Source organism: Maylandia zebra, linkage group LG9, assembly GCF_041146795.1.
Source record: "Maylandia zebra isolate NMK-2024a linkage group LG9, Mzebra_GT3a, whole genome shotgun sequence".
NCBI lineage: Eukaryota > Metazoa > Chordata > Actinopteri > Cichliformes > Cichlidae > Maylandia > Maylandia zebra.
The window spans coordinates 2,240,544-2,263,857 of record NC_135175.1 but is presented as its reverse complement, the minus strand read 5'-3'; the positions used below and the strand labels follow the sequence as shown (position 1 = coordinate 2,263,857).

General features: G+C 43.4%; 1 protein-coding gene across 2 annotated transcripts in view; it reads left to right on the top strand.

Annotated features, from left to right (window-relative positions):
* The window catches only part of plppr5b (phospholipid phosphatase related 5b), a 115,296-nt gene that overhangs the window by 30,167 nt on the left and 61,815 nt on the right, over window positions 1-23,314 (top strand). For both annotated transcript variants that reach the window (XM_076887886.1, XM_004572899.5), the window contains exons 2-3: window positions 214-346; window positions 20,010-20,260. In XM_076887886.1, coding sequence (XP_076744001.1) covers window positions 214-346; window positions 20,010-20,260 — 384 coding nt within the window. The remainder of the gene's footprint in view (window positions 1-213; window positions 347-20,009; window positions 20,261-23,314) is intronic.

Genomic DNA, 23,314 nt, shown 5'->3' with positions numbered 1-23,314 from the left:
TTTTCAAAAGCATACATATTTGCACATAGACAGGCTTGAGTCCTTTTGTGTATTCAGCAGCTGTGTCACTAGTGATGGAGCCCACTGAGAGAGCACTGGTACGAATGACTGACAAAATAACACCACCCACACTAGCAGCACCCACTCACAGGTAAAGTGCTGCTCCTTTCAGTAATCTGTTTTCTTTGTGTATGTGGCCCCTATTTCTCCTAGATCACAGTGACAGAGACTGTGCTGTTTCTGGTTCAGTACACGTCCAAGGAGTTTGACCGTTTAGAGAAGACAGTGGCCACCGGAGACTGCTGTTACCTCAACCCACTGGTACGCAGAACATTCCGCTTCCTCGGTAAGTTTTAGGCGTGTGTATGCTTGTTTCTGTTACTTCACCTGTCAAAGCTGAATGTTTTTCTATAAGTCTGTGAGAAAACTGGCCACATGTGACATTCACATAATAAACTAGTTAGTTGAGTTTGTTGATCAGGTCCTTTGATCAACAAACACACTTTTTCCCACTAAACTGAAAAACTAAGATCGACTACAGGAACAGCACTGATGTTTTGGACGCTAGAAACAACTTTTCTTTCACTCAACCTGAACTAATCGTCTCAGTAAAGCTCCACCTGTTTGCTCTTTGCATTGTGTAACTGTGCCAGTGTCATCATTGCTGCTGCTGTTGGGTTATCAGTGTTTCTGATTAAAACTGGGGGCTCCTGAATACGTTTGTGTTGCAGGTCTGTTTTTAGTGGCAAATGTGGGTGCGTTTGCATTTCCACAGTGACAGTGGTGCTCTACAGAGCCATGCCTTAAACGAAGAGAAAGACCTCTTGGATAAGTATTATTTAAACCATGAAAGGACATTCATTACCTTTAAGTCCAACTACTTGTTCTAGCCTTGCCAGGAGAATATTGTGATCAACCGTAGGGCTGTGCGATATGACCAAAATCTCATATCCCGATATAAGACATCTATCATCCCGATAACGATATAAATCACAAGAATTTAACATTTTCTGTAAATTCTGTGAATCTCAGGCAGATTGACTTGCATTGAAGTGTTTCCAGCTGGGCGTCATGTACCTGGAGTTGAGACTTTTAACCGATGCATGAAACGATACATTTTTAGACATAAGTTGTAATGGCCGTTGTTTTCTTTGTGAGTATTTATTACACGGCGTGCTGCCGGGAAAAGCCTGCTCTAACGTTTGAGTCTAAGGTTTATTTTTTAGCACCCGATGGCTCTTTTTTGCTTCTCATCCATAAATGCTCTCCATACTCTTTCATGGGATTTAGTTTATTTTGAAAAGTCTCAACAGGATTTTGAGCTTTATTGTAAAAGGTATGCAAAACAAACAAGCAGACGGCGGAGCCACGCCATTTTTTTACCGTCTTGGTTGCTAACGACAACGTGTAAAAACAGGCACTTGTCCGTCCGTAGTGTGGTTATATTAAATATAAGACAAAGAGAGAACAGGTCAGCCCGGCAAGGAAAATCAGTGAGGCCACTGATGATATGGCAGAAATGGGCAAAAAATATTGCAAAAAAAATTCAATATCTCAAAAAGTATAGAAGTTATGAACACCAAAAGTTATAGCCGGCATTAGCAGAAAGAGCAGAATTTTTTAAAGTTTGAACGGTGAAAATCTGATGAAAACTGTGGGAGTAGTTAAGTGCCAAAAAGTGTACAGAAGCAACTGGAATATAGTGGAATAAAGAATAAAGAGAAACAGGATCTCAATAGTGTGGATGCCCTTGAGGGCATCCACACAAATATTGACGTAAACAGTTTCTTTTGCGACACCACGAAACAAACGATAGCATAAAATGAAACGATGGACGTTTTTATATCGTCAGCTGATATATATCGTTATATCGAACAGCCCTAATCAACCGTATCGTTAAGTCAAATAAAACTAGGACCACTGAGCGCCCTGAATCAGCAGTTAAAAGGAGGTCATTAAAAACTCTTAATAGCGCTGTCTCGGTACTGTGGCGTGGTTTAAACCCAGATTGGAATTTCTCGCTGATTCCATTAGTCTCTAACAAGGTCAGCAATTTATGAAGGACTATTTTTTCCGAGATTTTCCAATAATGGCGGTTGAGGCTGTGATGCTATGTTCTTTGACCAGGAGAGATCTTCTGAGATGTGCACACACAGGAACTTGGTGCTGCTTACCCTCTCCACAGCAGCACTGTTGATGGTTAGTGGGGTGTGCAGGGTGTGAGTTCTCCTGAGGTCTGTGGTGATCTCCGTAGTCTTCTCCACATTCAGGGAAAGGTTGTTGTTGCTGCACCACTCAGCCAGATGGTTAACTTCACTCCTCTATGTCTCATCGTTGTTGCTGATGTGACACAGCTGTGTCTGAGGCCAACTTGATGTAGCTGTGTGATGGTGTGCAGTTGAGAAGGGGGCTCAACATACATCGTTGGGAGCCCACGTATTCAGTGTTCTTGAGCTAAAGGTGTTGTTGCCGACCCGTACTATCTGCTGTCTTCCTGTCAGGAAATCCAGCAGCCAGTTACACAGCGAGGTGCTGAGCCCCACCAGATCCAGTTTGTTAATGAGTTGCTGGGGAATGATTGTGTTGAATGCTGAAGTCAATGAACAGCACTCTAACATATGAGTCAGATGTGTGAGGGCTGATTGAAGGCAGTTAAAATTACATCATTGATTTGGCGGTTTGACCCGTATGGACCGGCAGGAATGATTTCCTGTGCCGTTCAGTGGTGCATTTGGGTAAGTTCAGTCTCTCACTGAACACCCTCCTGTGACAGGCCAGGATGTCATAGTGTGGGCGGGAGGTATTGTCCACCATTGTGCTCGCCTTGGACATCATAAGGGAGTCCAGCTCCATCCCCACAACATTGCTGGCTTTCCAGATCAGTTTATCGCGTTTGTTGTGACCATTGGCACCCTCGTCTCCTGGACTGGGGCAGGATGTCTCAGGATGGGCGACGCGGAACACCCACTTCACCTCCAATAACGGGCAGTCCTGGCGGATGTGCACTAGTCGCCCACATCTCCAGCACTCTTGCTCTGATGCTTGTGCTGCTCCGATGAGCTGAGCACAACTTCCATAGCCCTCATGACCTGCAGAGAAACAACAGAGGAGAAGGGGTTAGAGAAGGGGTTAGTATCCATTTCCAGTGGGAGGAAATGGCTAGAGCTCCATAACCACTGGCCGGGCTGGTGATGCCACCGGGTGCCTCTTCCTTTGGGCCAGGACTGGTCAGTTGGTCGCTGCTTGCCCCAGCTGCTCCCATGGTGGTTCCACCCAAGCTGCTTGAGGCTCGCCAGCCAGTGACAGTGAACTCACTCCACTGTTCTGACCGAGACAAACTGCTCCTGGACGACAGTGTCGAGCAGCTGAGGTTTACTTAGGGCTGCAGCTTCCTGGCCGTGGCTTCATGCAGTCACCTCACTTAAGCGAAGGGCTGTCTGCAACCCTATCAAACTGTTCCGGAACCAGCACCAATGGTCTATCCAGTCTAGGATGGTCCATCTAATGTAGGAAGGGTGCCCTTGCTGTTGCGTGGAGGCTCATAACTGCCACCTGGGCCTCCTCCAGTCAGCAAGGAGCCAGAACAAGTGATGAGGTTTTCCAATACTTCTGTCTGCTGCTTGCTCCAGGCATGTACCTCCTCCAACTGCTTCAGATGCACAGCTGCCAGCTCAGACACCATCTGGGCCAGTGCCCCCATCAGCTACACAGGTTGGGGCTCTGTCATGCCAGCCTGGGTTTCAACACCACTGTAAAAAGAACCTGGCACGACCCATACATGGCTTCTTCCAAAACCTTTTTGCAATTTTCAGTGTCTCTCTGGCAGCTTGATTCCCATTGCACTCCTGTTAGCTGCCTCGATCAGCTGCTTTCTTAGACAGACACCAAGATCCCAACATGAGCTGAAGATGTTCATTTGGACTGAGCAGCACGGGCAGGATAAGCAAAGAGGACATCAGAGGGACAGCTCAAAGTTAAAGAGGTTGAGATGGTTTGGAGATGTGCAGAGGAAGGATACTGAATGGTGGACAAAGGATGATGAAGATGGACCTGAAGGGCAGGAGGGGAAGACCTCAGAGGAGGTTCATGGATGTAGTGAAGGAGGACATACAGAGGGATGGCCACTAAAGGATGCAGCGAAAGAGAAGAAGAAGAAGAAGAAGAGCCCATGCGATAATATCCAACTTCAATGCAATATTTTTCTCACACGTCACACAAAAGGGCTAAGGAGAAGATCAGAGTAACAGAGTCAGTGTGTAAGAATCATTCACCGCAGGTTGGCCTCTTCTCTCTGATGGGTAATTGAGAGATGGAGATAAGACTGAGGAGTATTACATAGTTCCTTAGGGATGAATCCACTTGGGGGCCTGGCTTTATCCTTGCATTTACACATTCAGCACACTATTCATGCTGCTCCTTAACATTAACAGTCCTCTCATTGCAGACTAAAGCTCCTTTTATCCCTTTATCTTATATTGGAATTGGTTGTCTTGCATTAAACAGTGCCAGAGTGTATCAGAATAAAGCTCATGTCTTAGTGTTAATTGATGTCAGTTATGAAAGTGCTCCACAGTGACTTTATGATAAAGTTGTCTTTTCCCAGCAACATGGAGAAGAAGGATGAAGAGCTTTAGCTGCAGAGGGGTTTTGTAAAGTAATCAAAGTGTGCCACATTAAGAATCAACACCATCCCCGCTAGAAGAATGACTTTAATGCAGATTCAGAATTGCTTTACCCTAAAACCGAGGCTCTGGCTCGAAGAGGAGAACTGCCACAAAAACAATATTTTATCCAACAAAGGAAAAGCTATTCTAAAAGCAAGAAGGAAGAACTTCATCATTATGAAGCACACGTCATTAGCACAATGTAGAGGCTATAGAACGGAGATAGATAGCTTAACTAAAAGCCTCACTTTAACTCTGTAATTCTCTCTGCTACAAGGTACAAAAGTGTCTTAAGCAAATGGCAGCTCAATTATACAAATAAAACAAGACGAGGATAGTGCTTTGCCCTCTGAAAAACTACTAATCACTGAGCCTGGCAAAAGAAAAAGACAGGCTTGTCAGAGGAAGCAGCAAGGAACTCAACCAAAAGTAAAATAAGATCAAATGAAATATAAATCCATGGAGGGCTGAGAGGGTGAAAATATGACATGCTGTTATTTTGAATTAAGCCTATTTGGTTCCTTTCTCAGCTCAATCTCATAGTAAAATTTAGAACAGCTACACTTGTGAACAGTGAAAATTATAGCACAATCCTATTTCCAAAACAGTTGGAAAATGTAAATAAAAGATTTCCCAATCTCATAAACCCACATCTTAATCAGAGGGCTTGATAGAACTAGAATCCCTAGAATAACTAGCACAATTTTTGAGTGGGTTGGAGGTGGGAGAATATGTCTGTGAAGGTTCTCAGTCAGGTGGGAGAAGCACTCAAACTACTTTGGTGTTTCAGCCCTTATGTGACAATATGATTCTTCATTTAGACTGACATGAACTACCACTTGCCACCAATACGAGACATCATCACTTGTGTAACCCCGATTCATTGGGTGTTTCGGCCGCAAACAACCATCTGCTATCTATGAAGGGAAAATGTACCATAGCAACATCCCAAAAAAGAAAAACAGGAACGAGGAAATGACAACAGGCAGTATGGTGGTTCATGCAGTGAGGACACCCCCCACTCTCGTCACAGGCACCTGACTCACCAGAGCCCAAACACCAACACCTATGGTGGTGAGAGAATGACCCATGAACTCAGAGACCCTAAGCAGCCGCAACAATGAAGGTCAAGATCAAGCCACAGTGCACCAGCATGTAGAATCACAAAATGTACAGGAAGGTCTCTACCAGAGCCCACAGCTCATCAACCAAGGTCTAACAGAAAATAGATGGCTCATCCCAGACCCACCATAACAACATAAAGACTGGAAGGAGCCTGCAGGAGCCGATGTACTGCAAAAAGACCCACAGAGGACACCTGCCAGCACAACCAGGGCGCTGAAGCACAACCCCAGTTGCATGGGCCCACCCAGCCACCCAGCCACCCACCCCCACCACTCCTGCCATCCCCCGATAGAGCAGAAGGTGCCCACCCCAGACAGCCGGATGCAGGGACCAGGCATTGGGCCTGCCAGGAGGACCCCAGCACAAGGCAGAGATAAAGGGAAGAGAAAGGACAGGAGGGGGGGAGTAGGCGGGATCCGCCAATCTCCTGCCTCATCACCTCCAAATGCCAGATTGAATTGAAATTGAAACATCTTTTACATGTGTTAGTGGTTGTAAAGGGCTGTGGGTTGGACATTTTTGTCTTAACTGTGTTCTTTAGTTGTTGTTGTTAAACAGATGACTGGCTGATAGAACCTTAAAGAGGTTTTATTTTGAGTTTGTGATTTCAAGGGTTTTCACCAGGCCGTTAAGGTGCAGAAGCTCAAAGGGTTTTTGAGGCAGTTATGGCGTATAACTGAAGCGGTAATAAAGGGGAAGTCTGAAAGTTTCATTCCATCGATTGTGTGCTTCATTCTGGTGAATCCATCTTATGATGTATTTTATTCGGTTAGCTAAATAGTCTAAGGACTGAAAACATTTTGATGCAATCATTAAGGAAAAATTATTAATTTGGAATAAGTGAGTGATAATTTGGGGGAGGTAATTATACCTAGCTTTTGATAGCTCAAAAGTTCAAATCTTGGTCTGCAGGAATCATTGAGTTCTTCCTTATTGGAAGTATTATTAGTAATTCATTTTGACCAATCTGATGTTCGTGAAAAATTTGTAATGAGATGAAATATGTCCTTTACTGAATTTGTTGGTTCTTGTAAATACAGTAATATATCATCAGCATATAAATGAATTTTGTGTTCTAATATAGAGGTTTGATTACCTTTGATATTTTTGTGGAATGGCAAGTGGTTCTAAGAAAACTGCGAATTATTAGGGTGAGAGTGGGGATCCTTGTCTTGTCCCTCTCTCCACGCTTAAACATTGAGAGATGATCCCATTAGTGGTGACCTTGGCCTGTGATGGGGTATAGAGAGTGGTTATCTAATAATTAATAATGCTGGGCACCCTTTAATATAGGTGACAGAGATCCTCTGGATTGTTCTGGGAATATGATTCACTTGGGTATGAAACTTGCAGACTGTTGTTTTAGTTGAAGGAATTAGGTTTATTATAGGTCGTGTTCAAATTTACCTGCTCTGCCTCGGGGTGTCTAGAGGCAAGAATCAAGCGCACCATGTGCTGAGCATGCAGAGTGGATATACCTAAAGGAGCTGCTGCAGCTGTAACTGAGTTAGTGTGATTGAGTTGTGCCGTAATGAATCAGTAAGTGTTATTCCCTTGGCAAGTTAATTGGCATGATGCTGGTTGTAACTGTTCGTGCATGTTAAAATTATGTGTCTCAGTACATTGATACTATGTTGGTAAGATTATTTAGCACTGAGATAACAGCAGTGGCCATAATCTATTCAATAATTACATCCAGTTGTATCAGGAATTAAGTTAAAGGACTTTTTTGCTGTTTAGTTTAACTGTTGCTAGCTTTGCCATATTCGTGCCTTACTATTAGCAACTTGTATGACGTGCTATGAAGCAAATTTATGGTCTACAGTGACCCCTTATGGACACTGGGAGACATCGCTGGTGTCAGATAAATGACGTTATTGTGATTGTGATTACACTTTGATGTAAACAATTCTTCCGTGGGACTTTATTAAAGACAATCAACCCAACATGTTTCTGACTTGTATATCTAGTGTTCCAATATGTCCTCTGCAGGTCGTTTGTGTCACGGTCCTGGGTCGGTGAGCCAGTGCTTTGAGTTTCTTGTGTCTCTGAGTTTTTGTATTATGCTCTTAGTTCTTTGTTGTTATTCTATAGTCTATTGTCTTAGTTTGGCCTTCTTGTATCCTGTTTAGTTCTCTGAGTAGTTAGTAGCTGCCCTCTGTGTCTCTTTGTTGTTGTTCTCTGTGTTTCTTAGTTCCTGTCTCCCCTAGTCTAGTTTGCATCTGTGCTACTTCCTGTTATACTTTGAAGGTCTGTGTCTCATGTGAGTGTATCCTACTTTGCTCACTTGTCTCGTCAGTTCTGATTTCTCCAGCTGTGCTCCCCTTCTGTGTCTCATTCCCCTCGTTACTTCCCAGTGTATTTGAGCCCTGTGTTTCTCTGTGTCAGTGTTGTGATCTCCGTCATGCTGTGTGTTTCTCCCTGTGTGTGTGTTTTATTAGATTCTTCTCAGTTTAGGATTTGTAGACGTTCTTTGTTTAGCAATTAAAGCTGCCATTTGGAGTTCAATCCCGTTTCTAGTGAGTTTGCGTTTGGGTCCAATTCCTGCCTGCACACAGCCGAAACATGACAGTTTGGTTACCATCTGTCCTTAGCTGACTTGAGCTGGTAGTACTTTCTACAATCTAGGTTGTGGATTGACTCAGGAGCTACATTTCCTCCTTTGCCAGAAAAATCCTGTGGCTGGCACCCTAAAAATCTATTTATTTTTTTAAAGGGTAGAAATAAGGTTTTTGCTACTATCATCTAATGGGTCTCAGGGCTGTCAGTTTCTCTTTACAGTAACATTAGTAGCAGCTGTTATTCCAAATTATAAAGTACTCTTTAAAATACACAATCTGGAAATCCCATTTTATGCAGCATGCCTGCCTGTGTCGATTATGGTGCATTTATGCATGACTATGGATAAGTACTTTGGGCAGGCTTGTTGGCACAGTGAGTGAGCACAGATGAATGAATCCCAGAAAGACTGTGCTGTGCTGTGTGGAGTAATGAAGGCTCCACGTCGCCTGTTTGCTTGGGCCTGCCTGAATCTCTGAGCCTCAACGCCAAAAGATTCCTGAGTTGATTTGACTTTTAAGCTGAGGAGTTGCTTTGGGGTGTTAAAAGGTATCAGCACAAAGTGTTAAAAAGTGAAGCAAGATAGAGACCTGTTAGCTCCGCTGTTGTAGTTTTCCACTTTTTTATTTTGGTTATGATACATAAATAGTGTCAAGATATATGACATGTGTCTTCACATTACTGAAAGAGCCACATTTCTGATTAGTCAGTGTCAGCATGAAAGGCTTCCATCTCGGACTGCAGCGAATGCTGAAGCATCTTTCAGCTTGAATTATTCTATAACAACCAACACTTGTTTCCAAAACAAGACGATGCATAATATAGCAAGTTTGGTGATAAAAGTCTGAGTGAACCTCACATTCACACAGATGGGATGGCAGATGGGCAAATGAACAGCTGTGTGTTGTATGGGACATCACCTCCCATCTCTAGCAGTTTGCCTCCTTGAAACATTCATTCACAGCACCTGCTGTAAAACTGATCTAGGCACATGTTACTGACTATAAATCACTGGATCTCTAACTTCACTTTAAACCACACGTGTATCTTCCTTAGCTGTAAAAAGTCCGTATTTGCAACGTTTTTTTGAGATTTTAAAGTGCGATATCAGGGACGAGTCAAATAAAGAAAGAAATTAGGTAAATATGAATCTTAAATACATAAGGAAACAGTAACACTATATTATCTAAGTTGAATGAAGAATAATAAGTACACTCTGACTGGTTGTCCTATGCTTACTACACCTTACACCTACAAAAGGACTGTTGGACTATGGAGACCCATTTGGTCTCAATGGTTTTTGGTCTTTGAGGCTTTGGTGACTTTTTGGCATTTTCCACCTCAGCAGTTGGTGAAACCGCTCGGTGATTTTCCATGGTCTCCATGCTGTGGTTCCTAAATGCTTCCAGGGGGGTTAGGACTCATTATTTACATGCTTGGCTGGATGCTTGACTCAAAACACCTGGATTTAAAGTTTAAGAGATCTATTCCAATATAGCATAGCACAACTAATCTCCTGCGACGATCTCTGTATAAATTTTACATGATTTAAGGAAAGCCTCATATCATGATGATATTTCTGTAGCAACACCATGTGTTAATGTGAACACACGAGACAAACCCAGAGATGTCTGACATTGACAACTGTGTGTCCACCTCTGATAAAGGTTCAGTAAAAAGGGAGCTACTTCAACAAAGCAGTGATCTGTACAATATGTGAGAAAAGTCTTTCTGGTAAATCTGGAAACAGCAAACTTTCATCAATGGAGTGCAGGGAGAGAGAGGACCCAAAAGTAGACACCCTCAGCAGACTGGGCTGGACCCTGAGTGAGCCTTTACTAGCTGATGAATGCCTTAAAAGGAAACCGAAAGCAACTGGAATAACAGCCAGGAAGCATAGGAACTTAGAAAAATGAAGGGAGGATAAGCTGAAGTTTGAGCAAGAGACAAAGAGAGTCTGGGACAATAAATATGACTGAAGTGGAACGGTAACACACACAAGATTAGACTAAATACAGCGATGGAAGAAAAAACTGGGACAGGAGCTAAACTAAGCAGGGACAAAACTAACACACATTTTTCAGTTTTATTGTGCAGCTCCTGATGAGTTGCAAGGTTACTTTAGAAGTTGTTAAACTGAAGTGTTACACAGTTACGTTTGTACTTCTCCATCCATCCATCCATTTTCTTCCACTTAACCCCCGGATAAGCTAAAGAAATGGATGGAAAGATTCCCAGACCAACCGAGACATACAACCCCTCCAGTGTTTCCTTGGTCTGCCCCGGGGCCTCCTTCCAAACAGTGTCCAGGGAAATCATTACTTTCTGCTCACATTTGGCTTGTGCTGTGGCACTATATTGCTGCAAATTAGGCAGAGTGCCATCAGTGACAATAGCTTATTTGAAAAGGACACAATAACATTTTCCTTGAAATATTGGGATATTATTTTGAGGCTCTGTCCTCTTGTCAAAGGGGACCATGATGGCACCTTTATTGTGCACCACTGACAGGCAAGATTAGGACCCATAATGCAGAATTCAGCAAGCCAGACACAAGTTTAAAACTTAGCTCTTACTGATGGTGATTCACAGGTAAACAATCCAATCACGGGTCAGGGCAGGAACAAACAAACTGAAAACACAGACTCAAGGAGAGCTTGTGGATGAGAGAGCACACACACACACAACACTAAGTCAAATCCATTTTGGCTGTAACAAGACCAAATGTGGAACAAATGAAGCGCTTTGATGCACTGTACACCTGCGTTTGTAGTGTGATGAAGAAAAACGATGAAGTAGCATCAGTTTCCTCTGTGTTTGTCACAGACCAGCTCACTTTGGTCACCACAGTGGCTCCTGCACGTTTTCTTTGGTATTCTTGCGTCTTTACAAATATTAGAGCGTGCTAGTATTCACACCTGACACATTCCATGTGTTTGCATTTCTGCATGTGTGCCTGAGTGTATCTGTTCATGTGCATAAGTATGCATGCTCGCACATGTTTGTAGCCAACATTTGCATGATGTGAACCAAGCCGTCTTGCAGCTCCATAGCCTTCCCTTAACACTCAGGCCAGGCGTAGCTTTGCATAATGACTCACAGGCTGTGCTGCTCAGGGAAGATTATATTTAGAACACAGCCGAGGGTCGTGGGGCACTTGTGCACTCATCTTCAGGAGTCTGTTTTACCTCTGTTGCTTTGCTTGTTGAACTTTACATTTATAAAGTTCGTGCTCAGCCTACTCTGTAAGTGACATTATGTAAAACAGTCCAGATAACATCAATATTTAAAAGTTTTGAGCCCGTTGGGAGCACACTGCACTGCAGCTTTAACCTTTTTTTTTAAGTGCACCACTGCTGCTTACAAAGGTATTTTCTTTTCAGCTAAAGTCTCTTGAAGTCTTCCCTAAGCTTCTGGAATTTGATGGAGCAATGTGTAACCTGAAAAAAGCACTGATGTCAGCATCATCTGTAGCTGTTGGGCGGACTGCAGTATTGTTCATGTTTGTGTGCTGCTCACACTCACACGATGAATTAGTATCGGCTAAAACATTGCTCAGACATGGTACTGTTGATTCTGTTCATCTAGACGTTGTCAGTGGCTCATCCGAGTGTCACGCGATCATACTCTAAAGACCTCACAGTACCTAATTTTCCTAATAGAGCAATTTGCTCTCAGGCTTACTCATGGTTCCTAGATGGTAAGTGGTTAATGGTTGCTATATAATATTTTTTCTTCTTTACTTCAGCACTTTGAGCGCTCATTGAGATAATTAAATGGAAGAGCTTTCAGTTTTCTGTGGAACCAGCTTCCAGTTTGGATTTAGGAGACAGACACTATCTCTACTTTCAAGATTAGGCTTTGATTTTTGCTAAAACGTATAGTTAGGGCTGGATCAGGTGACCCCTGCTAGTTACACTGCAATAGGCCTAGGCTGTTAGGGGCTTCCCATGATGCACTGAGTGTTTCTTCTTCACTCTAGACATGGGGTGTCCAACTCAAGGCCTCGAGGGCTGGTGTCCTGCAGGTTTTCGATCTCGCCCTGGGTCAACACACCTGAATTCAATTCAATTCAATTTTATTTATACAGTGCCAAATCACAACAACAGTTGTCTCAAGGCACTTGAAAGTAGAGATAGAAAAAAAGCTGGTTCCACAGAAGAGGGGCCTGAAAACCAGCGGCCATCCAGGTCTTTGTCTTTAAGACATTCCTGCAGTTTAACTCATTGGTGTGTGTTATCTGGCTTCATGGACAGATAGAGCTGGGTGTCATCAGCATAGCAGTGTAAATGTATGCTATGTCTTCTAATGATGCTGCCTAAGGGAAGCATGTATAATGTAAACAGAATTGGTCCTAGCACTGAACCCTGTGGAACTCATAATTAACCTCAGTGTGTGAAGAGGACTCTCCATTTACATGAACAAATTGGAGTCTATTAGATATATATGATACAAACCACTGCAGTGCAGTACCTGTAATACCTACAGCATGTTCTAATCGCTCTAATAGAATATTATGGTCGACAGTATCGAACGCTGCACTGAGGTCTAGCAGGACAAGGAGGCCTGGAGTTGGACACCTCTACTCTAGACTTTTGATTCCCACTATTGCATGTAATTAACTTTTGTCTAAACTCTCCTGCATTGTGTGTTGTTTGCTGTTTATGGTCTTTCCTTTCTTCGTTTTTTTTTCTTCTAACTGGTTGAAGAAGATGCTGCTGCTGTCTGAGCTCCTTGTTTCTGTAGTGTGTGTTATTTGACACACACTGAGATTATTTTCAAACCTTGGGCCTCTTCCCTATTATGTATGTAGTGTTATTCATTCATACAAATAATCATTGTTTTCTATTCAGCTTTTGATGTTTTCTGATCCTTTAGCAGCTTTCCTGCATGTCTTCAGTGAACATTGTTGCTTTTCTTTCCCTTGCCAGTGCAAAGGATTTGTGTACTAATTCTTTCATATCAGACCAGAAGGGCTGATTGTCTTAATAATGCCTGCTGGTGAAGCTTATCAGCAGTTTGAATTGTAAGGGGCTGTTCTCAAAAGCAGCTATAGAAACACAAATAGGAGAGTAAAAGAGCCCTCAGAGAGATTTGTGATATTGTTGCTGCTGTGGAAAAACTCATTTTCAAAGATTAAACGCTGTTTAGAATGTGATATCACCTGAAGCGGGTCGGAAACACAATAAGAAAAACATTATGCTTATGCTATTTATTAGAACTTTATTCAAATTAGAGGACTGTCTCCTTACTGTGCGTTGTAAAGAGTAATTGTGTAGTGAGCAGCCCCTAGTTTGATTTGTCAGAATCAGAATCAGAATCAGAAAGGGGTTTATTGCCAAATGTTGAGCAGGTTTACAACATTAGGAAATTGCTGCGGTGCTTCAGTGCAAACATAGTGTCATAAATAGCACTTAAATAGACATGAAAAAATAAAAGTAGGGATAAGAATTAAAAGTGCTACGTAGAAAGATATGTGCATGAGCTATACATGAGATATATACATGAGAATAAGAATTAAGAGTGCTACGTTGAAAGATATATACATGAGTGCAGGTGGTGATCAGTGCCAAACATGGAATGATGCAGTGAACACAGCGTAGGGTCATGTGTTAGTGGTGGGAACAGTCATATGGTTATTGTTCATGTGTCCAACAGCAGAGGGGAAGAAACTGTTCTTATGGCGAGAGGTTCTGGTGCGAATGGACCGGAGCCTCCTGCCTGAGGGGAGCAGGTCAAACAGACTGTATCCAGGGTGAGAGGGGTCAGCTGAGATCCGAGCTGCATGCCCCAGTGTCCTGGAGGTGTACAGGTCCTGCAGAGATGGGAGTCTGCAGCCAATCACCTTCTCAGCAGAGCGCACAACACGCTGCAGTCTCTGTTTGTCCCTGATAGTGGCTCCAGCGTACCACACGGTGATGGAGGAGGTGAGGATGGACTTGATGATTGCGGTGTAGAATTGCATCATCGTCCGTGTTGGCAGGTTGAATTTCTTCAGCTGCCTCAGGAAGTACATCCTCTGCTGGGCTTTCTTGATGACGGAGGTGATGGTGGGCTCCCACTTCAGGTCCTGGGTGATGGTGGTACCCAGGAAGCGGAATGAGTCCACAGAGGTGATGGGGGTGTCAGTCAGGATGATTGGGGGGAGTGGGGCTGTGTGCTTCCTGAAGTCCACAATAATCTCCACTGTCTTCTGGGCATTCAGCACCAGGTTGTTGTGGCTGCACCAGGACACCAGACGTTCAACCTCCCTCCTGTAGGCAGACTCATCCCCGTCAGAGATGAGCCCAATAACGGTGGTGTCATCTGCAAACTTGATTAGCTTGACAGACTGGTGGGTGGAGGTACAGCAGTTGGTGTACAGGGAGAAGAGCAGAGGAGAAAGAACACAGCCCTGAGGGGAGCCGGTGCTGATGGTCCGGGAGTCCGAGACATTCTTTCCCAGCCTCACATGCTGCTTCCTGTCCGTCAGGAAGTCAGTGATCCACCGGCAGATGGGATCAGGCACATTCATCTGGGAAAGCTTGTGTCGGAGATGGTCTGGAAGGATGGTGTTGAAGGCAGAGCTGAAGTCCACAAACAGGATCCTGGCGTAGGTTCCTGGGGAGTCCAGATGCTGCAGGATGAAGTGTAGGGCCATGTTGATGGCGTCGTCTACAGACCTGTTGGCTCTATATGCAAACTGCAGGGGGTCCAGGAGGGGGGCCGTGAGGGTCCTGAGATGGGAGAGAACTAGGCGCTCAAAAGACTTCATGACCACAGATGTCAGAGCCACGGGTCTGTAGTCATTTAGTCCAGTGATCCTAGGTTTCTTGGGGACAGGGATTATGGTGGAGGACTTGAAGCAGGCAGGCACATGACATGCCTGCAGTGAGGAGTTGAAAATGCCAGAAAACACTGGGGCCAGCTCGTTTGCACAGTGTCTGAGGGTGGCAGGAGACACGCCGTCTGGGCCGGGAGCTTTCCGAGCATTCAGGTTCTTAAACTGCTTCCTCATTTGTGTTTAATTTAGTGTAGGAACATGAAAGTAGATGTTGGTCTGACTGGACCAGACCTGGCAGATACTGTTTACTTTGCCCTTACTCCTGCATTCTTAGATTCTTTGCTAACTCTAACCCTTTGTTTAGCTTGAACAATGTTTTCCACAAGCCCTCTAACTCAGTTAAAGTCAATGCCTTGAAGGTGTCGTATCTGCTGGTTAGTTGAATTGCCTAGACAAAAAAAAAAGCTGTTCAACATTGGGGAGAAAAACAGGACATATAAGTAGAAGTTGCTAACGTAAATGTTAACGAGCTTCCGTGCTTATGTGTTCTTCAGTACTGACGAATTCTTCGCAATTACTCAACGAGCTCCACGGGGGAAAATGAAACTGAAGTTCAGTCTCTGTCCAATAAATACATTTCACAGTTAAATCAACACTTTCACACTGTGTCACACTGCGTATTGCTGTTGCATCTTTGTATTTAACACTGTGTCCAGTATTAGGACTTACTTACAGCTTACTACAGCTGAGCACTCCAAAGTGTTGCTTATGAACTTGGGGGGGATCTGGGAAACTGTGATAACAGTGACTCTGCTGCACATCACACTGCAGCACTTTGGAGATCAAATAAGAGGTGCACTGCCTCACCCGTCCTCACCCTCCGACACACAGATATGCACCAAGAGAGGAGCGACTACACAGAACAAACAAACTATACAGCGGCTCTGCGGCAGATCATGGCATTGTTTGAAGCAGGCATTAGATTTATGCCCTAATAAGCAATTTTGATCATCTCTCTCTGTGTTCCCTACAACAAAGAGGAAGAGGGGGATGGGTTCGCTGTAAGCGCCTCCACATTTTCCACACTCGCTTCAGAAAGTGGGACAGAGTCAAAACGATGCGTTGTGCGGCGAGCACTTGGTAACTGAGTCACATGATGCCTGACAAAACCTATTTGATGCTTATTAAGAAAATGACCTGTCGGCAGTAAGCCTCAGTGGCTCTTGGGGGATGACAAAGGAACAGCAATGAGTCACGCAGTGACATTTAAAACTAGAATCCGTGAAAGAAGAAGAAAGATATGCCACACTAAACTGTTGCAGTGCCGCCTGTCTGTTAATGTCTCGCAGCACACTTCATAGCCTTGGCTGAATTAGTTTTGCAGCAGCACAGACGCTTGACAGTGATTGGAAAAGCTTCTGTGGTTGACCCAGCAACACATCATGGAACCTCATATACATATGTGTGTGTTTTTGTGTGGTAAACACCTCTTTCAGTGTGTGTGTAAGAAGCGATTGTCCGACTCGGTGTCAGTAGGTAATTTAGCGCGTCAGCGGGCTGGGCTCCTGTACGAGGGAAGCTGTTATTTCCGTTAAAGCCCTCCATGCTTGGTTGGTTTGGTTAGGAGCAGCGTGAATGGACAGTGGCACCTGGGTGATGGTCACAGTGGGTGTGTGATGGTGAGCAGCAGGGGATTTTGTTCAAGGCCGGCTGTGTGCAGACTCACATAGGAGTGAGGAACAGAGGAGATGAACAGGCTGCTTACAGAGGGAATTATTCACACTGAAAGTACAAGTAAGCTGAATGATTTATGTCCTGTCCTTGTTATTTTATGGAGCACTTTGCCAGTGTCGCAACACCATCATTCTGTTGGAAGATAAAGCACAGACAGAAGAGGCAGCACAACGAGGTTACTTGTGCGAATCACACATTTTTCTTATTGCAAATGCCATTTATTATGTTTTGCTGTATAAAAATAGTTTCTATCTCTCATTGTTAAAGTAGTGCTGAGAAACAAAATCATTGTCATTGGGAGCTATAGCATTAGCCAGGATAAATGCCTATCCCACAGAGGCATGTTACAGTGTATATATATGTATGTGTGTATATGTAGGGATGGGTATTGATAAGATTTTCACGATTCCGATTCCATTTTCGATTCTTTATCGATTCTTTTAAAAAGGAGAACACTAAGGTCGATTAGCTTAGAACTTTGTTTTATATCTTCTCTTTGAACAAGAGAAATTTAGGAGTAACATGGCCTTACAAACCCAACAGTGAGATCTTAAGAGATCCAGCCTACGGCTCTTCAATGGGGTGTCACAGGGTCCCCAGGAAAAATTTTTTAAATGTAAAATAATAAAATAAATTTAAATTTAAAGTTCATGCATTTATTACTTCTTATGGACTACTGTAATTCATTATTATTGGGATGTCCTAAAAACCAACCTTTAGTTAATCCAAAATGCTGCAGCTAGTGTACTGACAGGGACTAGAAAGAGAGAGCAGATTTCTCTTGTATTGGCTTCCCTTCATTGGCTTCCTGTTAAATCCAGAATTGAATTTAAAATTCTTCTCATCATATATAAGGTCTTGAATAATCAGGTCCCAACATATCTTCATGACCTTCAGTTTTCAGGCCCCTCTTCTGTGGAACCAGCTTCCAGTTTGGATTCAGGAGACAGACACTATCTCTACTTTCAAGATTAGGCTTCAAACTTTCCTTTTTGCTAAAGAATATAGTTAGGGCTGGACCAGGTGATGTTGTAATAAACGTACAGTGGGGCAAAAAAGTATTTAGTCAGCCACCGATTGTGCAAGTTCCCCCACCTAAAATGATGACAGAGGTCAGTAATTTGCACCAGAGGTACACTTCAACTGTGAGAGACAGAATGTGAAAGAAAAATCCATGAATTCACATGGTAGGATTTGTAAAGAATTTATTCGTAAATCAGGGTGGAAAATAAGTATTTGGTCAATAACAAAAATACAACTCAATACTTTGTAACATAACCTTTGTTGGCAATAACAGAGGTCAAACGTTTACTATAGGTCTTTACCAGGTTTGCACACACAGTAGCTGGTATTTTGGCCCATTCCTCCATGCAGATCTTCTCGAGAGCAGTGGTGTTTTGGGGCTGTTGCCGAGCAACACGGACTTTCAACTCCCGCCACAGATTTTCTATGGGGTTGAGGTCTGGAGACTGGCTAGGCCACTCCAGGACTTTCAAATGCTTATTACGGAGCCACTCCTTTATTGCCCGGGCAGTGTGTTTTGGATCATTGTCATGTTGGAAGACCCAGCCTCGTTTCATCTTCAAAGTTCTCACTGATGGAAGGAGGTTTTGGCTCAAAATCTCACGATACATGGCCCCATTCATTCTGTCCTTAACACGGATCAGTCGTCCTGTCCCCTTGGCAGAAAAACAGCCCCATAGCATGATGTTTCCACCCCCATGCTTCACAGTAGGTATGGTGTTCTTGGGATGCAACTCAGTATTCTTCTTCCTCCAAACACGACGAGTTGAGTTTATACCAAAAAGTTCTACTTTGGTTTCATCTGACCACATGACATTCTCCCAATCCTCTGCTGTATCATCCATGTGCTCTCTGGCAAACTTCAGACGGGCCTGGACATGCACTGGCTTCAGCAGCGGAACACGTCTGGCACTGCGGGATTTGATTCCCTGCCGTTGTAGTGTGTTACTGATGGTGACCTTTGTTACTTTGGTCCCAGCTCTCTGCAGGTCATTCACCAGGTCCCCCCGTGTGGTTCTGGGATATTTGCTCACCGTTCTCATGATCATTTTGACCCCACGGGATGAGATCTTGCGTGGAGCCCCAGATCGAGGGAGATTGTCAGTGGTCTTGTATGTCTTCCATTTTCTGATGATTGCTCCCACAGTTGATTTTTTCACACCAAGCTGCTTGCCTATTGTAGATTCACTCTTCCCAGTCTGGTGCAGGTCTACAATACCTTTCCTGGTGTCCTTCGAAAGCTCTTTGGTCTTGGCCATGGCGGAGTTTGGAGTCTGACTGTTTGAGGCTGTGGACAGGTGTCTTTTATACAGATGATGAGTTCAAACAGGTGCCATTCATACAGGTAACGAGTGGGGGACAGAAAAGCTTCTTACAGAAGACGTTACAGGTCTGTGAGAGCTAGAGATTTTCCTTGTTTGAGGTGACCAAATACTTATTTTCCACCCTAATTTACGAATAAATTCTTTACAAATCCTACCATGTGAATTCATGGATTTTTTTTTTCACATTCTGTCTCTCACAGTTGAAGTGTACCTCTGGTGCAAATTACTGACCTCTGTCATCATTTTAAGTGGGGGAACTTGCACAATCGGTGGCTGACTAAATACTTTTTTGCCCCACTGTAGGATGCTGGGGGACTCCCATGATGCACTGAGTGTTTCATTCACTATGTGTTTATACACCTCTCTGCATTTAATTATTAGTTATTATTAATCTCTGGCTCTCTTCCACAGCATGTCTTTGTCCTGTCTTCCTCCCTGAACCCTACCCGGTCGCGGCAAATGTCCGTCCCTCCCTCAGCCTGGTTCTGCTGAAGGTGTCTTTCTGTGAAAAGGGAGTTTTCTCATTCCCATATGCTCAAAGGGTTCATTTGATTGTTGGGGTTTTCTCTTTTTTTTTTTGTAATGTTGTAGGGTCACCTTACAATATAAAGCGCCTTGAAAAGCTCTTGTTGTGATTTGATGCTATATAAATAAAATTATATTGAGTTGTGTTGAACTGAGGAATATCAAGTTTCACAAAATCTGACTGTATCTCATTAATATTAATTAGCACCTCACTTTTCAGTCTCAGTACTATGTTGCTGCTAACAGCAGCATTTCTCTCGTCAGTCTTAACATTTTTTTGTTTGTTTCCAGGAGTCTACACCTTTGGCCTCTTCACTGTTGACATCTTTGTCAACGCAGGGCAGGTAGTGACAGGAAACCTGGCACCGTACTTCCTGACTGTCTGTAAGCCAAACTACACAGCACTGGGTTGCCAGCAGGCCCTGCGCTACATCAGCCACCAGGAGGCCTGCACAGGAAACCAGGACGACATCCTACGTGCCCGCAAGACTTTCCCATCCAAAGAGGCTGCGCTTAGCGTCTATGCTGCACTCTACCTAGCTGTGAGTTTTTCTTACATCCAGCCATATGTGTTTAGTATAATCCTTTTGTTGTCTCTGATTGTATCACCTCCGTTTTGTTTGCGAGGGAGCTGGCGTTGGTGAGAAAGATGGATGGAAATAGGGTTTGTTTTGTTGTTTTTGCTGCTGGACGTGATAGCCCCGCTCTGCATCCCTGCTTTTGTTTCCGTGTCACCTATCTCTGCACAGTCTGTGTCGCTTGCTGTTCCCAACAGTAACCCACAGGGCGCCTGGTAGTCTCACAATCTCAGGTGGGTTACTGCTATGCAGCAGAATTCATGGTTCCATTTACCACAGCAAGTCTTCTAGGTCCTGAGCCAGCAAAACAGCCCCAGATCATCACAATACCACCACCATATGTTACTGTTGGTATGATGGTCCTTTTGTGAAGAGGTGACTTCCAAAAAGTTCAGCTTTGTCTCGTCAGTCCACAGAATATTTTCCCCAAAAGTCTTGGAGATAATCAAGATGTTTTTTGGCACATGTAACACTGTTGTGTTCTTTTTGGTTAGCAGTGGTTTTCTCTTTGAGCTCTCCCATGGATCCCATTTTGCCCAGTCTCTTTCTTATTGTTGAATCATGACCTCTGACCTTAACTTAGACATGTGAAGCCTGCGGTTCCTTAATTATGTTCTGGGTTCTTTTGTGACCTCCTGGATGATTGGTTGACGTGCTCTTGGAGTAATTTTGGTAGATCAGTCACATTTTATTTATATAGCGCTAAATCACAACGGTTGCCTCAAGGTGCTTGTGTAGTGAGATAGCCACAGGCAGGAATGATTTCCTGTGTTGTTGAGTGGTGCATTTGGGCAATCTTAGTCTTTAAGTAGGGCTGGGCGATATGAACCAAAATTCATATCTCGATATTTTTTAGCAGGATGGCGATATAAGATATATATATCTCGATATTTTTTTAAAGCCATAAGGTACGAACAAAAAGAGAGTTCTTAGTCAAAGCTGTGTCCCAGATGTCACACAGGCACTTTTATTAACATACATAGATGTACATGAAAAAAACTACTCAAAAATAAATTATGAGCATTTATTATATAATAAAAGTGCTCCATAAATAAAACAAAACTGTTGTTTTTGTGCATAACAAAGAGCTCACAATTGTGCAGTCAAAATGTAAACTAAAAGACGCTGAGCATAATAACAGAGACAGATTTCACAGTTCGTGACTGACAGCCTGGAGTTTGAAATCTGCTTCATAACCGTGTCTCTTACAGGTGCCATTTATGGTCCTTATACACACACACAATACGGTAATATTACGCTGAAGCACAGTACGTATCACTTCGCGAGGCTCCTCGGTAGCCGTAATGCTCCGACTATCCATCAAGCCGGTGCAGCTCCGTAGCTTAGCAAAGTCGTACTAAAACATTTTTGACCCTGAACAACTAGAATTCATACATAAGGCGCACTGTCGATTTTTGAGAAAATGAAAGGATTTCAGGCCGTGCATGGCGTTAGCGTGGTTAGCTCGTTAGCGTGGTTAGCTCATTAACACATTGACGCCATCCAGCCCCACGCACGGGGCGATGCGCAGTAACTCGTTAACGGAGATTTGCCGTGCCCATCTTGTCGCTGCCTGCAGGTGAAGCGATGTGGGAGGAGGGGGAGTTGTGTTCAGTGAAGGAGAGGTGAGGTCGAGTAACGTTGCGTAAAGACAAAAGTGGACGAAAGAGAGGCAAACTTGTGGCTCCACAACTATAATTATAACGTAACATAGACTATATCGATATAAAAGATATTGTCACATCTTACATCTCGTATAAAAATATATCGATATTTTTAAAAAACTCGATATATCGCCCAGCCCTATCTTTAAGTGAACATGCCCCTGTGACTGGCTAGCACCTCATGGAGTGGGTGGGAGGCATTTTGCAGCATTGTCCTTATCTTGGAAACCATGAAACAGCATAGAGGATGGCATTGATCACACAGACTCAAAGAATATCCTGAGCATGGTCCGATGTTAAAAGACCTCAGCTACCTTGGCTCTGGCCTGTCCTGCACTGTGCAGTGATGCTTTTTTACCAGTCCAGTTTATTGTTTATCAAACTTACCTCATACAAACACTTTTTTCCATGCTTTTTTGCTCAAGTGCTTTCAGTCTGACATTCACACACATACATACACTGATAGATGCATCGGAGAGCAACTTGGGGTTAGTATGTGACCAAAGAATAGTTGGTCCTGGAGACTGAAGCAGCAACAACAACCTTCCAATTACTAGATGACCTGCTCTACCTCCTACAGCCATCCTGTGTGACTGTTGATTTATCCTTTAAGCAAAGCACAACAATGAAACCTTTTCAAAAAAGCTTCCAATGCTTTCTGATGATCTGATTTGTTTGATTTTCTGTGTCAGAACCAATGTGTACCCAAGTGCCCATAAGTGATCGATGCATGGCTTTGGACGATCACTGCCTGCCTGCATGGTGAGGAGAACAGATTGTCTCTGTTATATAGGTCATTTAGCACAGGCCAATGTGTGTGTCCAGGACATACATGCAGTTTGCACACACTGACACACACAATACTGCAACTCCAAGAAGATGATGAAAATTATCCCTCTTGTTGTCTTAGTCATTACAGCAATGCCAGGGTCAAACACAGCAATCCAGAGTCTGTTGGATCAGCTGTAATTGCTCCTAGAGCAGGGCGATATGACCAAAAATATTTATCACCATACATTATAACTGACGATATAATTGACACTAGACAAAATACTTTACAACTCCACAACTTTATTAGTGCAAAAAAAACCAACCCATCAATGTATTTTCACTTAAACAAGCAGCTGTTTTTTAAGTGCATTAAAGTTATATAAAAATGTAACACTGCAAATGCAAATTCCTCGCTGACAGTTTAACCAAAAGGCATTTCCAGTGGAAACTGGCCGACATATCCTCAGCATAACCATGTATAATATCCACAAAACTTAAAAAGAGGTTATACACACACAATATGGTAATATTATGTTGAAGCACAGTACGTATCACTCCACGAGGCTCCACCTACGATAGCCGT